This window comes from Camelus dromedarius, chromosome 13 (genome assembly GCF_036321535.1).
Source record: "Camelus dromedarius isolate mCamDro1 chromosome 13, mCamDro1.pat, whole genome shotgun sequence".
Lineage (NCBI taxonomy): Eukaryota > Metazoa > Chordata > Mammalia > Artiodactyla > Camelidae > Camelus > Camelus dromedarius.
Genome location: NC_087448.1, coordinates 61,452,593 through 61,466,823, shown reverse-complemented (window position 1 = coordinate 61,466,823; position 14,231 = coordinate 61,452,593). Strand labels below are relative to the sequence as shown.

Below are 14,231 nucleotides of genomic sequence, written 5' to 3'. Positions count from 1 at the left end.
TTGTTTACAGTGTATTCCCGTCACCTAGCATATCTGGAACACCGTAGGTGCTAAATTTTTGCTTGGTGAACAAATGATATGTGATGCTAACAGCCTTTGCCTGGGGACAGAGTACTTGATCAAAATGCTCAGGTAGAACAGATAAATGGCAAATTCTCACCAAAGTAGTCTTTGTCTACAAATCAACAGTTTTATGAACAAGGAGTGTAAAGTAAACAGAGGAAAGAAAAGTAGTCTTGGGGAATTACGGTGATGTAGAAGAGTCTTTTGGGGATTCTGCACCCTATAAATACTATTTTCATTGCCTGCAAACATTGGGAGGTCTCTGAAACCTGTCTTTACCTACAACTACAGATATTTGTGGAAGACATTCATGTACAAGCAAGCGGTGTTTACTGAGCTGTTTACATTTAAACTGAGTTGCATTTTTTGGAGAGCTGTTAACTATCCCCTAATATAGAAATTTGAGAGAAGTAAAAATACCCCAAGAAATTTAGTTGCTGAATTGTCTTTAACTGAAGCAGTAAGAATTGCTTTTTTTAAAGATTAAACTACAAACACAGCAGACAAAACACTCAAAGCCATCTAGGAAGTGGTATATAAGAACAGATTCTTGGAAATAACCAGATTTAGTTGAACCAACATGAGCTGCAGAAGCAGGGTTTGGATCAGAGAACAGTGCATCCTGGAAAAGGCTATTGTGCCAAGACCACAGCAGGAACTGCTCTCGTCACTCCTGACTGGGTTTCACTAGGGTCCTGGTGGGAAGGTTGTAAGTTCATCGGTTCAACACAATTAGGTAGCACTACCTTTGTGCCAGTCTCTCCGCTCGACACTTTATGGGTTATTTCATTTAATGCAACAGCTGTGTACAATGGATATGATCATTTTCATTCCGTGTAGGTGGACATTGTATCTGTTATGTTGGGAAATGTTCCCCAAGTTACCCAGCTCAGGAGTGGTTGAGTCAGACATCAGTCTGTCTTTTCATACTCTAAAGTCCAAGTTCTTTCTACTCCAGCGTGGCATACAGATGTATAAAAAATTATCTTAGCCCACCAAACTAAATGCTAATAAAGTGCGCACGTATTGGTACGTACTGGTAGTGTGAAGAAATGTGTCAAGGGTAACACTGTGGTGAGCAGACACACATTAAATAAGACCCAATCTGAAGGACTTTACGAATGCATATTCCCTGCATGAAGACTGGGCTTCATTCTAGAGCTGCTCTTTGGGAAAGAGATTCGAGAAGAGCTCTAGCTTTTAGAGAAAGAAAAACAAATTCTTATAAACTCCAAGGATGCACCTGTGAGTGCTCAGGAGTACTCAGGTTTTCAATTGAAAACACACTTTGAGAACTGTGAACTGGTATTGTAAGAAAATAGCTTTCCATTACTGATTTTCACTGAGAAAGAAATATCTTTAAAACTTGAAAAATGATTTACATTCATATTGTCTTCCTGGTTCCTGATGAGCCTGGCACCTACCTGACAGATACTTGATGAATGGTAAATACCTTTTGAAGAAATGTTTTTTGAGCAGTAAGCTTTTAATACGTAGTAGGACTTTACCAGGCAGACAAGGAAGGGAAGATATTCTAGAACATATACAAAGTATGGAAATGTTTAATGCCTGCATATTTTTTAAAATGTTTAGTAGACTTTATTTTTTAATTTAGTTTAGTTTAAGTTTACAGAAATGTGAGCAGATAGTACAGAGAGCTCCTATTTCTGGGGCGTGGGTGTGTGTGTATTAATCAGGCTTTTTCCTTCTTCAGATAACAGAGGCATGAAAGTTACATCAGGTAATAAAAGTTTGCATCAGAAAACTCAGCTGCAAGTAATAGATACCCTAATTCTAATGGCTTTATATGTATATGTTTATGTGTGTACATCATAAAATAGTATAAGTCCTGAATTATACTAGTCTCTTGGGTTGGTTGATTCAGCTGCCTCTGGATGTTTTCAGGAACCCAGGTTCATTCCCCATCTTCACTCTGTCATCCTACGTTTGTCCTCATCCTCACACCAATAGCGACGTGGCTTCAGCACTCCCCAAAACAACACAGCACAGGAATGTCCAGAGGAAGGAGGGAGCATCTCTTTCATTGGTTCCCTCTTAAGACTGGGGACACTTTTCCAAACCTGATCTATCTCTGGGACTGGCCATGGGGTCAGTGTGCCCTGACTCAGAAGTGCAGGGGAGAGAAGTCAGTAACTGAACAGTCAGGGGTCAGTTAATCAGGAAGGCGGAGGGTAGAGGAATGCAGGAGTGGATTCTGAGTGGGTAAGCAGTAGTGTCTACTACAGGGTTTATGGTAGGAAAGCACAGTAAAGTATGAGTCGGGAATTCTCATCAAGTCTTCTGAAAAACTGGAACATCATCTAAGTTCAGTGACCCCATCTTTTAAATGTCCCTTCAGTCATTGCCATCCATTAACATTACAGTAACAGTTACTCTCTGTCTTTATATTTTTGCTATTACAAACTGCCTCTAAATGTACCTTAAGTTTAATCATTCATCAGAATATTTTTGAGTTTCTACAATGTGGCAGGCACTGTGCCAAGCAGTAGAGATACAGTAATGAGTAGAAACAAATGGTCAAAGAGTGGGGGAGACCATATTAATAAATTACATAATAAATTTGCAAAATAACACATGTAGTAATGCTGTGAGGAGAACTTCTCTTGTGGATGGTGCCATGAGAGGGAGTGATGGGGCAATTTTCCTAGCAAGAGAGGTCAGTTGAGAAAACAAAGTAAGGAGAGCTCAAGGGTGAGTAGAAGTGAAGGAGGCAAATAAGGGAGGGGAGCTCTTTCCAGAGATGGGAGATCTGTACCTTGGCTCTGTGACAGGAAACAACATGGTATGGACAAGGGACTGGAAGAGCAGTGGGACTGGAGCCAGGAGAGCACAGTGGTTCCAGATGTGTCTGGAGCAGAAGTTGGTTACATCTACCACTAGACTCATCTCTACGTCTTGGCCCCCGCTTCCTCAGAATTCCTGCTGCCTTGTGGTTTCTGGTGACTGCCTTCTCTGCCTTTTGGCTTCTTCCCACCCTCCTGCTACAGTTGTCTCAGAATATCTCACATTGAAATCACTGAGAAAGATTCTCTGATGGGGTCAGCCAGCCAGCATCTATGATAGCATGGCTGTGATGGGCAGGGTCCTCAAAGATGTATAAATATAACAACTTTAAAAATTGTCAGTATGTAGAATAATGCAGTAGAAGTTCACATACTCCATGTGGAAATGAAAGTGAATACTAGAAACTAGAAATTAGTTTCTTTCCAGTGGTGTGGACTTCTCCCTCCCCCATCCCTTCCCTTTGTAAAATAACAGCAGAGGGACAAACACAAGATGTTAGAGTTTGCCAAATTTGAGGAAATGAGGAAACACAGCCAAATATACAATATTTACACATGGGGACATTCATGAGTGGGACAAAAATGAAGCAGCCTTGCCAATGTCATTTTTTTTAATTTTGAGAGTTTGACTCTAATTTTGAGAGCTTACATGCACTTGAAGATGAAGTAGGCACAGAGGACTCCAGCTGCATCTTAAAGTTTGTTTGTAAATTAAATTTGAAAATATTTTATTCAACAAAAATTGATTGAGTTCCTTCCATGTGCTGGTTCTATGAGGAATACAAAATAGAATACCAGCTGGTCTCCACCCTCATGAATGCTACAGCTAGGGGAATATAGTTAATAAAATAGATCAGCTTAAAAATGCTTCCCGTCGTGTGAGAGATACTATTGGAGAGGTATGAAAATACTCTTTTGAAAGCATTCATGGTTTTCTACTAATGAGTATAACATAACGTTTGCATAGATTATTGGAACAGCACTGCCCTTCTCCCATCAAAACAGCCTTCACACTGCAGTCTGTCACAGCAGCGATATCTAAGGTGCAGATTTAATCATCTCGCCTCTTTGTTTAACACAGGGGATCTCCATCGCTCTCAGACCAGAAATCCAAACTCTTTAAAATGAATCACATGATGCAGCCCCACATCCTGGTTCCCCGCCCACCTTTTATTAGTCTAATGTTACTTTGCACCTCTCTCCTCTTTACGGTACATATTCCAGACTGCCTGGACCTAGTCCCCAAAGCACCATGTTTGCATACGTGTTCCTTCCACTTGGGACACTCTCCCTTCCCTGCTTTCCCTCCCCCACTGTTGGTGAGTCTCCACCAGACTGTGAACTCTTTGAGGTCAGGGACTCCGCCTCTCTTCATACCTGGCTCACGGTGATCAATTGATAAGTATTTGTTAAGTGAAAGTTATGGAAAGAATAATAAAATTGATAAATCATGAGGACAAGCTTGGTAGCAAAGAGCTGGCTTAAGTATAGGCTGTTTCTGAGAATGGAAGAAGCCTTCCTGGAGCTGTCAGTACTAGCAGTGGGAGTGGGAGCTGATGTCCCAAATAGCTGAACTTCCTAGTTTGAGGTTAGTCCTGTGATTTCAGAAATTTTCCAGAACGCAGACTTCCATTAAGGAAACAATAGCTGTGTCCAAGTTTTCTAATCCCTTGTGGCAGTGTCATTAATGAAGGTTAAAACCAGAGATCTGCTCAGTGTGTGGACATGTGTGTCTGTACACATGCACACAGGGAAGTCGGCAGTAATTGGAGTAGGAGGCTAACATTTATTAAGCACTTCCTGTTTGGCAGGCACTGTTTTTTTTTTAAGAGTTATTTTGTTCAAACCTTCACAACTATCCTGTGAGGTTAGGTACTGTTAGTTCCCCCATCTTCTAAGGGAGCTGAAGAATAGAAAGTGAACTGCCTGAGGTCTCACAGTAAGAGAGGCAGACCCTAGGGAGGCTTGAAGTCTAGGAGAGGCTGGTGCCTAAGTTGATGAACTAGAGCAAAATGTAAGGTTGCTCAATAAAAAGCTCCCTATACACGGGCTCCCTAAATTTCCCCCAATTATCGGCTATTTGACCTGGCAGTTTTAACCCATATAGTGATAATGGCTGTATTTGTGACTATTTAACCTCAGAAGTATAACAACATTGTGTAACAACATTGTTTAATTTTCATTGAAAATGTATTTCTTGGAAACCATCATTTGCCAGCTTAATTTACTGATCATTTTCATTTACTTCACTAAGTCATTTTCAGTTTTTTTCATTTTCATTTTTATGTTACATGAATTATTTATTTTCATCGGGATTAATTATTTTTCGTGTAAATTTTAATGAAAAGATTTGACTCAGTGATCAGTTTTTGGTTCATATTAGATTTTACTGATTACAGTGCCTACCCCTGACTGTTTTATTTTGATAAAATGTTCATTATTAATTGGATAAAAGGATAAAGTGAGACTTTTCCATCAGATATTTGAGGTTTTCTTTATTGTGCAGGGCCGATCCATGGAAATGTCCTCTAACTTTTTTTTCACCTGCCCCATAAAATAATTTTATAAAACTACATACCATATTACTAATGTCTAAGTTAACATCTGAAATTTTTCATAAGTTTAAAATTTTTTAAAGATGTATTGTCTAGTATGTTCTAACTGTTGATATTTTAAAATAAAGTTCTTACACACTTTTCAAATATACTCAGTAGAATTGAATATATCCAAAAGAATATATTTTAAAATAAAGTTCTTACACACTTTTCAAATATACTCAGTAGAATTGAATATATCCAAAAGAATAATGATTTGGTTACTATTATCTTCTATTTTAAAATGTACAAATAATCTCTTTTTTCAAATGGACATTTTATATAATTCCTCTTTCTCTTTCAACTAATATTCCCATTTAATTCGCTTTCCAAAAGTTACCTAATCTAAAAATATTTTATTCTTGAAAGTCTTATATTGATCACTGTATTCTTATCTGCAAAAAGCATGTACACAAATGAATTAAAATATTAACATTTTAAATTCCAAAGACCATAAAATTCTAAGTGTTTAACATTTTTATTCAGGAACAAATTATTATTACAAATATTATCATCCACATATGAATATTACTGATTGCTAGAACAATACAGGGGGTCGATATTAAAGCTACTCCTAACTTTCTTTTTTCTAAATATGTTGAAAAATCTTGTTCATAATTGTAAATTGTAAATAAATGGAAAGATGTTTTATTATGGCAACATTCATAGTTTTTTTGTACCACTTCTAAGTTGTATGCTAAAGCTCATCTAGTGATCTGTGGTCAAAAATTATTTTTAATTCCTTTCAACTGGCAGCTCAGTTAAATTAACTTCAGCTCTTTGAAAGTAAAGAATTGGGAAACAATTTAACTCGCAAAAAGTGTTTTTTTTTTAATCCAGTCATTGAGGGCATACCATTTCCAACACTTTCATCAGTATTTTGAATTGTCCCTTTTTGAGGTTTCTACCCCCTCAACAGATCTTATACACCAGATAATACACCAGCGAGAGCTCCCTCCCCACGTCTTTTTTTTTTTTTTTTTCTAAATTGGAGAAGGGCAATGGGAAAAGGTAGGTGGAAAAGAGAACCTGTATTTCCCTCTCATGTTCATTTTCAGGCAGATAGATTTTAAGCAGCTGAGAATATGGAAACTTACCCTTAAATTATGCATACCTAACTTACCTCTTGGAAAGTTATTCATTGCCCAATTAAAACAGCATAATCCATTGTGTTGCTATTTCTGTTTTTCCATACACCTCTAATTATTTTTATATCTTCTACTCTCCATGCCTTTGGTAAGGAAACAACATCCCCAAGACACATGATGAGAACTGGGATGAGGGAGTTCCAGACATCCTGCTGTCTTTCCTGCTCCCCACATCCTCAGCCCGTGTACCATGACAGCAGTCACCAGTCAGAGATGATCTCCCACACGGTCGTTTTAGAAACCAAGCTGCTTCCGTATTGTGCTTCTGCTGTCCTTCTGGGCCTTAGAATGCTCTCCATTCAGCCAACAAAAGGGAACAGAGCATGGATGATCATGTATGCATGTAAACCAGAAATTACTTTGGAACTATTCCATCTTGAATATATTTGTTACACCCAGAATCACTGATAGTTTGTACAGATTTATAAAAGTAATGTGGACTTACAGCTTTACATTGCACTAACAGCCCTTTAATTAAACTGCTCAAGCTGCAAGTGTCTGTTGGATGTGACGGCCTCCTAAACACTGAGCAGGCCACAGCTCTCCAGCCCTCCACAGCGTTTTCATCAATTCTTAACAGATAATAGACCTTGAAGCAAAATTTAGTTTTTTTCATATCCAAATACTTGTTCTCATGTATGTGTCAGATGATTTGAGATCAGCAAAGCTATCACTAACCAAGTACTCTGAGGTCACATAGTATTAACTGCCTTAAAAGGAAAAAAAGACGAAACTGATTTGACAGCTATACCCATGTTTCTGACAACATATGCGTGTCTGATACACATGAGTGCACGGCAACCCTATTTTCCTTCCCCGCGATTATCAAGTAAAGTGTGTTAAGCACACATTTGGGCCAGGTGGTTTACAAGGGGTCGCCATTACATTTGTTTTATGTTGCGTCCTGTGTGTTTCAGTTCATAAGTGAGTGGGGAAGACCTCAAGGTGTAAGGCCAGCATGATCTCTTTCTCCCTTCACTTCTTTTGGCTATTAAGTCCTTTGCTCAAAACAGTTCAGTGGTCACTTAAGAAAATCACAAAGTTCCATACTAATTGTGACCAAGACACCTTACTGTTCTTATTTATGATGTTTATGATGTAATAACAGTTACGTTTATTCAGTTTTCAGAAAATGAAACTGAATAGGCTGGTCAGCATTTGTTGATTAGATTTCACAGTATATTAAATAATTTGGAGAAGCCAGCAAGCATAAACCAGATGATCTGGAAAGGTTGACTCAGGAAAGAAAACAAAGCCACAAACATCAAGTATAGACGAAAGTACTTATATGGTTTAGAAAAATATCTTGGACAATGAAAAACTAACTTAAAGCGTTATTATAGAAGGTCCTGAAACTTACAGAACACTACGTAATCAGTAGAGGTAGAAATAAAATACAGGCAATTTTATAGTCTCGGGTCATATTTCAGACCTAGGCTGGATGCCCAGATTTTTAAGGGAATACGCCATAAACTTAGTATTTAGTCAACTTCAAATGATATTCCTTTGCATTTTTGAAGTATAATCAGATTGGTTAAACGCCTCATCACTCACCTGAAGTAGCATCCTGACTGCTCCCTCTGCCTGCAGTCTCACAGCCTTCCACTTCACCCTCTGAGAGCCCCGGCTTGTGTGTGTTGGGAATCTCACCTCAGCGCCCCTCATGCTGAGTTCCAGTGTTTTCTTGTTGCATATGAGCAGAGGAGAGCAAAGGGGATTGGGGTACAGTCCCAGGCAGCTATGACAGCCAGAAAATGTCTTTGAATGCTAGTGGTTTATCTCAACAGTTCATTTTTTTACGTTTTCTTTTTCATCCTATCTGTGTTAATTTCACTACAGAAACTTTGTAATTGCTCACCAGAAATAAGCTTGATGCTCCAGACGGGTGCCAAGTGATACTCTGTGACACACCTCAGTATACATTGTCTTAAGTGAGAGGCACAAGTCTGTAAAATAAAGTCAAACTTCTTCACCTGAAGACCGTCCACAACGCCTCTCGAGTGAAGGAGCCCTTTTTATGCAGGACAAGGTCTTTCACGATGGGGTGTAACCCCGTCTAGAGTCGCCTGTGGGTGCAAATTAAGCTACTAGAAAAGAGAAACCAGTTGTTCTATTTAGGTTGCTCGTTTAGATCTTGATTAAATCTAAAGTCAGGAGAGACCTCTGGCGGCTCCCCCATTAGGATAATAAACATGAGTAGTCTGAAGGCAAAACCGGAACGCTTTTTCCAGTTCAGCAAAGGCGTCAGATATGCATTACTTCATAAGATCTCTTTGTAACCTTCCCCGTATGTAGTATCTCTGTCTGTTTCTCCTAGTGATTTATACAACAAACAAATGTGTATGGAGCACATATGTGCCAGGCACTGTTTTAAGCACTGTGTTTTGAATAGTAAATAAGATAGATGAGGGCGCTTCTCTCATGGAACTTTCATGTCACAGAGGGGATAGGCAAAAAACAGACCAAAAAAATGTCTTGCACAGAATTAAAATGTTTATAATAGAAGGTATAATGGAAGAGATACTGGAGTTAGTACATGATAGCTGTAAATCAGATGCCAGGAAAATCAGTTCACAGGAAAGGATCTAAACAAATTAATTAAAAATTTTAGGAGAGTTTTGTTCCATAATCAATCTTGAAGGAAATAAGAAGAGAAGGCAGGAGGTGGCTTGCTGTGAAAAAAAGGACTCTAGGCTCTGCTGGGTTTCCAGGCAGGGAATTATGAACAGCTCAGAGGGTACATAGTCTTTTATCCGCCCCTTTTAAGGATTTCAAAAGCTCAAATATAACATGGGTGACTATGAAGTAAAATTTTCCTTCCCATGGCCCCTTGTATGCTCATTCGGATGATGCTGCCCTTGTCAAAATAGTTTGCACCTTTGGGTCTGTCTTTTGGAATTTGCCTCCTGAGCTGTTTACTAGCTACTAACAAAATAATTTTCTTTTTGTTTTATTCTCTCTCCCTTTACTCTGCCTCCAGGCTCTACTGCTTTCGTCTGATTATCTTGGTTTCCTTTTTTCTTGCTCCCGAGGGTCCCTGAGGACTCTCGTGGTGCCAGCCTGGAGCTAAGAGAACGGTGGTAGGAGAACTGAGGGGGGTTCATGTGTCATTTTGGAGCCAGTCAAGAGAAAGAAACCACACAGCAATTTAAACAGGAAAAGTGTTATAATTTATAAAAGCAGAAATAATTATAAATTATAACAGGATATTGAAGTAACAAGGGAATGGTTAGTAAAAAGTAAAAACAACTCTTCAGAGTAGGGGAACAGTATATAGACACTGTCTTTGAGCTGACGTTGAACCCAAGAAGAGCCCCTTCAAGCCTTACTGGGGAGGGCATGGCTGTAGCTCCCTAAGTGGTGCAGAGTCACTCTGGTGCCCTGCTGGGAGAGATTGCTGGAGCTCTGTCCTTTGGAACTTTCCAGAAAACCACCCTCTAAGGAGTTGGTGAAGCTGTTTATGGGAGGGTTCTTACCAGAGGCACTCTGCTACAGAACTGCCTGGGACAGGGGAGTTCTGGAGAAAACTGCTAGTCACTGGGTGCTGTCAGCCATCACACACTGCGGGAGCCGGGCACTGGAGAAGCCCCGTCCTCTGCAGGGACCTGCTGGCTGAGCATGCCAGAACCAGAAAGAAAACCCCTTTCTTCTGCATCATCTCTTCAATGTCCTTTCCTGGTAGAGTGTGGCATCATGTCCACTAGCAAAGGAAAAATAAAGGGCACGATTCATTTTCACAGGATAAGCAATTAATGGTGAATTTGGAGGCAGGAAGCAATAATTTGATAACTGGCACAGTTGATAAGACAGTTTTGCATTGAGCACGTACAGAGTCAAGCCAACTTCTTTGTGTTTGTGAGCCACCTGCCTGCTGATAAACTGATGACATGCTTAACGGAAAGGAATACTTGGTCAAATATTCATCACATTATGTTTCCCAAAGAGAAAAATAAGTAAAAATATTAGTATGTTTGTGTGTGTGTGTGTATATATATATATACACACACACACACATATACGTAATGTCCACCATCCTCCTGGCATACCAGCTTTAGTATAAGGGTGTCAACACAGCACACAGGTTTATTGGGAAGGTCTCTCCCTTTTCTGAGATTATGCTCATTTTATTCTTTGGGTTTTACATATATATTTTAGTGAAAGATAGTTTTTGTTGTGTAGCTGCTTAATTTGTCTTAAAATTCTTCTTACTTGACAAAATAAGAGTTATCAACGCTGTATTACTGCTCTTTCCATTTAAAAAAAAATGTGCTGGTCTGTGAAATTCAAATCTGGAAACCATTGCAACGAAGTGAGACTATATTAATAGGAATTGTGGCAAGTCACTATAATCCTTTTGTGAAATGTATAAAAAGAAGTTTTGCATTTAGAACCTGAAAAGCAGTTGTCACTTTATGCTCAACAGCAAGGACACATAAACTTACAAACAGAACGTAAATAATAGCTAGGCCATGCACTTTACGTTCATTGTCTCCACTTAACCAGTAATAAGTATTATTATCACTGTTCTTCAGATTACAAAAATTAGATAGAGGTAAATAATTTTTCCAAGTTCCAAAGCTAGCAAATAGCAGAGCCAAAATTTAAATCGGAGTCTGACTGGCTCCAAAATCCTTCAGTATTTAAATAAATGTCTGACTGGCTCCAAAAACCTTCCAGTGCCTGGAGAAAGACAAAAACTGAATTAAGGGGTTAGAAAATAGAATTTTCAAAAAATAGAAAGACCAATAGATCATATACCGTGTATTTATGTGTGTGTGTGTATATATATATATATATAATATGTGTGTGTATATATATGTGATATATGTGTGTGTGTGTGTGTATGTTTCCTAGAGGAAGGAAATGTGAAAAAGGACTTCATAACTTGTTTTCATGGATATCATGTATGTTAAACTCAATAACTAGTTTCTGTTTTCACCAAAGCAAATACACGTGTAGCAGATTATACAGGGTACACCAATGCAAGTAGAAAATGTGTTTATGAATTGTTAATATATATCGGTGTCTCAGGAAAGAATGTGCTTGTTGCAGATTTGACTACAGTAGCATAATCAAGTATGGATTTGTCTGCGTTATGGAAGAAGTTGTCCAGATACGAGTAGATGCTGAGACTGTTTCAGTAACTCAACATTAGGGCCGACCTTGCTGACATTCCCTTGACCTTCCTCTTACAGTTACACAGTTGCTGCTACAGTTTCTGCCATTTCATCTCCATTCAAGCAAGGAAGAGAAAGAAGTGTACCAGCTACATATGACTCATTTTATCAGCTTTTCTGAAATATCCCGAGTGACTTTGGTTTTGTTCTCATTAGCCAGTTCTGGGTCAAATGTCCTTACCGCTAGTTGCAAGGGAATTTGGGAAAAACAAGGAATAACTTTCTCATGATTGGCTTAGACCATGGGTCAGACAAACTCTGGCCTCAGGAACAAATCAGGCCGTTGTCGTAAATAAAGCTTCACTGGAACACAATCACACACTGTGGGAGCCGGGTGTGTACACATTGTCTGTGACTGCTTGCACACTATGATGGCAGAGCTGAGTGGTTGTGAGAAGGACAGATGGCCTCCTATTTGGCCTTTTACCAAAAATGTTCATTGACCCCTGGACCACGTTAGATCAATCGTGACCCATCACCTGAAGCTGACCACGTGGGCACTTTGGGGCTCACTGGTCTTCCATTAAGCAAAGAATAAGGAAGAAAAGTGATACTGGAAAAGAACCAACAGTATGTCAGGTCACCTGATCTAGCTGATCATATACAAGACCAAAAAATTGTAGTACGTTTTCTGTTTAAAGTCACAGGGTCACCTTGAACATAGAACTTTTCTGCTCCTTCATTTCTTCATGAGCCAACTAAGAAAATTTAGAACGGTAGAAATTTTGCAAATATTCAGAATCAGATGATTGGCAGTATTGTGATATATCATGAGTTCAGGAAGAAAATCCCTAATTTACTTGCTTTTATACAGCACTGTCTAAGGTATTGTCAGACTGGGTCTGAGGTGGGAGGACACAGCTCAAGAGGTAGAGGGCATGCTTAGCATGCATAAAGTCCTGGGTTCAATCCCTGGTACCTCCTCTAAAAGTAAATAAATAAAATAAATAAATTACCCCCCAAAAAAGACCCATTTCAAAATCAGACTGAATCTGAAACACATATTCAACTGACTGACACTTCCCTTTCAACTGTTCAATTTAGGTTCTCGCATACACTGAGGGACTGCATGGAAAATGGATGTTCAGCGAGATTCGGGCTGTATTTTCAAGACGTTATCTTCTACAGAATACTGCTTTGGAAGTATTTATGGCAAACCGAAGTAAGTCCCCTTGAATGTTTTGAAAGAAAATGTACTTATTTTTGGATGTTGTTCTTTTACATGGTCGGATACTGTCTTGATTTTTTTTTTTTTTTTGCTGTATTTCTCTCTTTGATCTGCCCTCGCTAAAACAAAAATAAAAATAAAAAAGAATTAATTTGAAAAAGTTAAGCCTAGATTTCTCATGGATAAAGTTACACAGAAAGCTGATTTTCCATGCTGATTCATTGCCTTTACAAATAAATCATGAAAGGCTCTGGAAAGTGATTTCTGAAATTGATGGTTAGCTCTCTTGTGGTTTTCTAAATCATGTTTTTTCTTCTTACCACAGCCTCGGTTATGTTTAATTTCCCTGATCAAGCAACAGTGAAAAAAGTTGTCTATGGCTTGCCTCGGGTTGGAGTAGGGACCAGCTACGGTTTGCCACAAGCCAGGTAATTATATCGCATTACACATTATCTATGGTTTGTTAACATATTTTAATCTCAATATGACAGAAATCTAAATAGGGTTATAAAATTATAATTATTTTAAGAAACAAGGAATTTTCTCCCTCTGCAGGTCATTTGTAGGGAAGGAGGTTATGTAAATAGCTATTTGAAGGATGACAGAATGGGGCATAATTTTATTTAACACATAGAATGAGGAAGTTAAAAAATTGATAGCATCTTACAGCTAACACATAATTAAGACATTTTTACTGAAGATCTTACAAGAAACATACCAAAAGCTTCATGATGTTTGTGATTAATTGTTGTGGTAGCATATAACTTGTTTTTTATAAATGCTATGTATAAGTGCTTCTTCATTAAAGTAGTAAAATTCTCAGAATTTAGTGAGATTAATAGTCATTAATTATGGTATGATTTTAACCATTTCCTAATTCTTTCATCTTGGTATTTTTAAAAGCATTTTTGAAATCTTATTTCATTGAAAGATACTAATCTAAGAAAACATAGCCAATAATTATGTATATATATCACTAATGTCAGTCAGTTTTTGGCTCCAAGTAACTGAATACCTGATTAAAAGTAGCTTAAACAATAGGGTTTTTTTTGCTTTGGCGGTTCTGTTTTATGAAAGATGTGGAGTTAAGGAGGAGTTGCCAGTACTGACTCAGAGGTTTGGTGATGTCAGAACTTTCAGTTGGTCTCATGTTCACAAAATAACCACTACTGCTCCAGGTACCACATCTTCACACAACTACATTCAAGTAGGAAAAATACACAAAGGATTTCTCCTTGAACATCTATGTTTTAAGAAGGAATGTATCTAGACGCCTC

The 14,231-nt window shown here is 38.4% G+C and overlaps 1 protein-coding gene across 7 annotated transcripts in view; it reads left to right on the top strand.

Moving 5' to 3' along the window:
• NBEA (neurobeachin) overlaps nt 1–14,231 on the top strand; it is a 536,299-nt gene that overhangs the window by 418,144 nt on the left and 103,924 nt on the right. For all 7 annotated transcript variants that reach the window (XM_031465874.2, XM_064493205.1, XM_064493203.1 and 4 more), the window contains 2 exons: nt 12,831–12,948; nt 13,280–13,382. In XM_031465874.2, the coding sequence (XP_031321734.2) occupies nt 12,831–12,948; nt 13,280–13,382 (221 nt within the window). The remainder of the gene's footprint in view (nt 1–12,830; nt 12,949–13,279; nt 13,383–14,231) is intronic.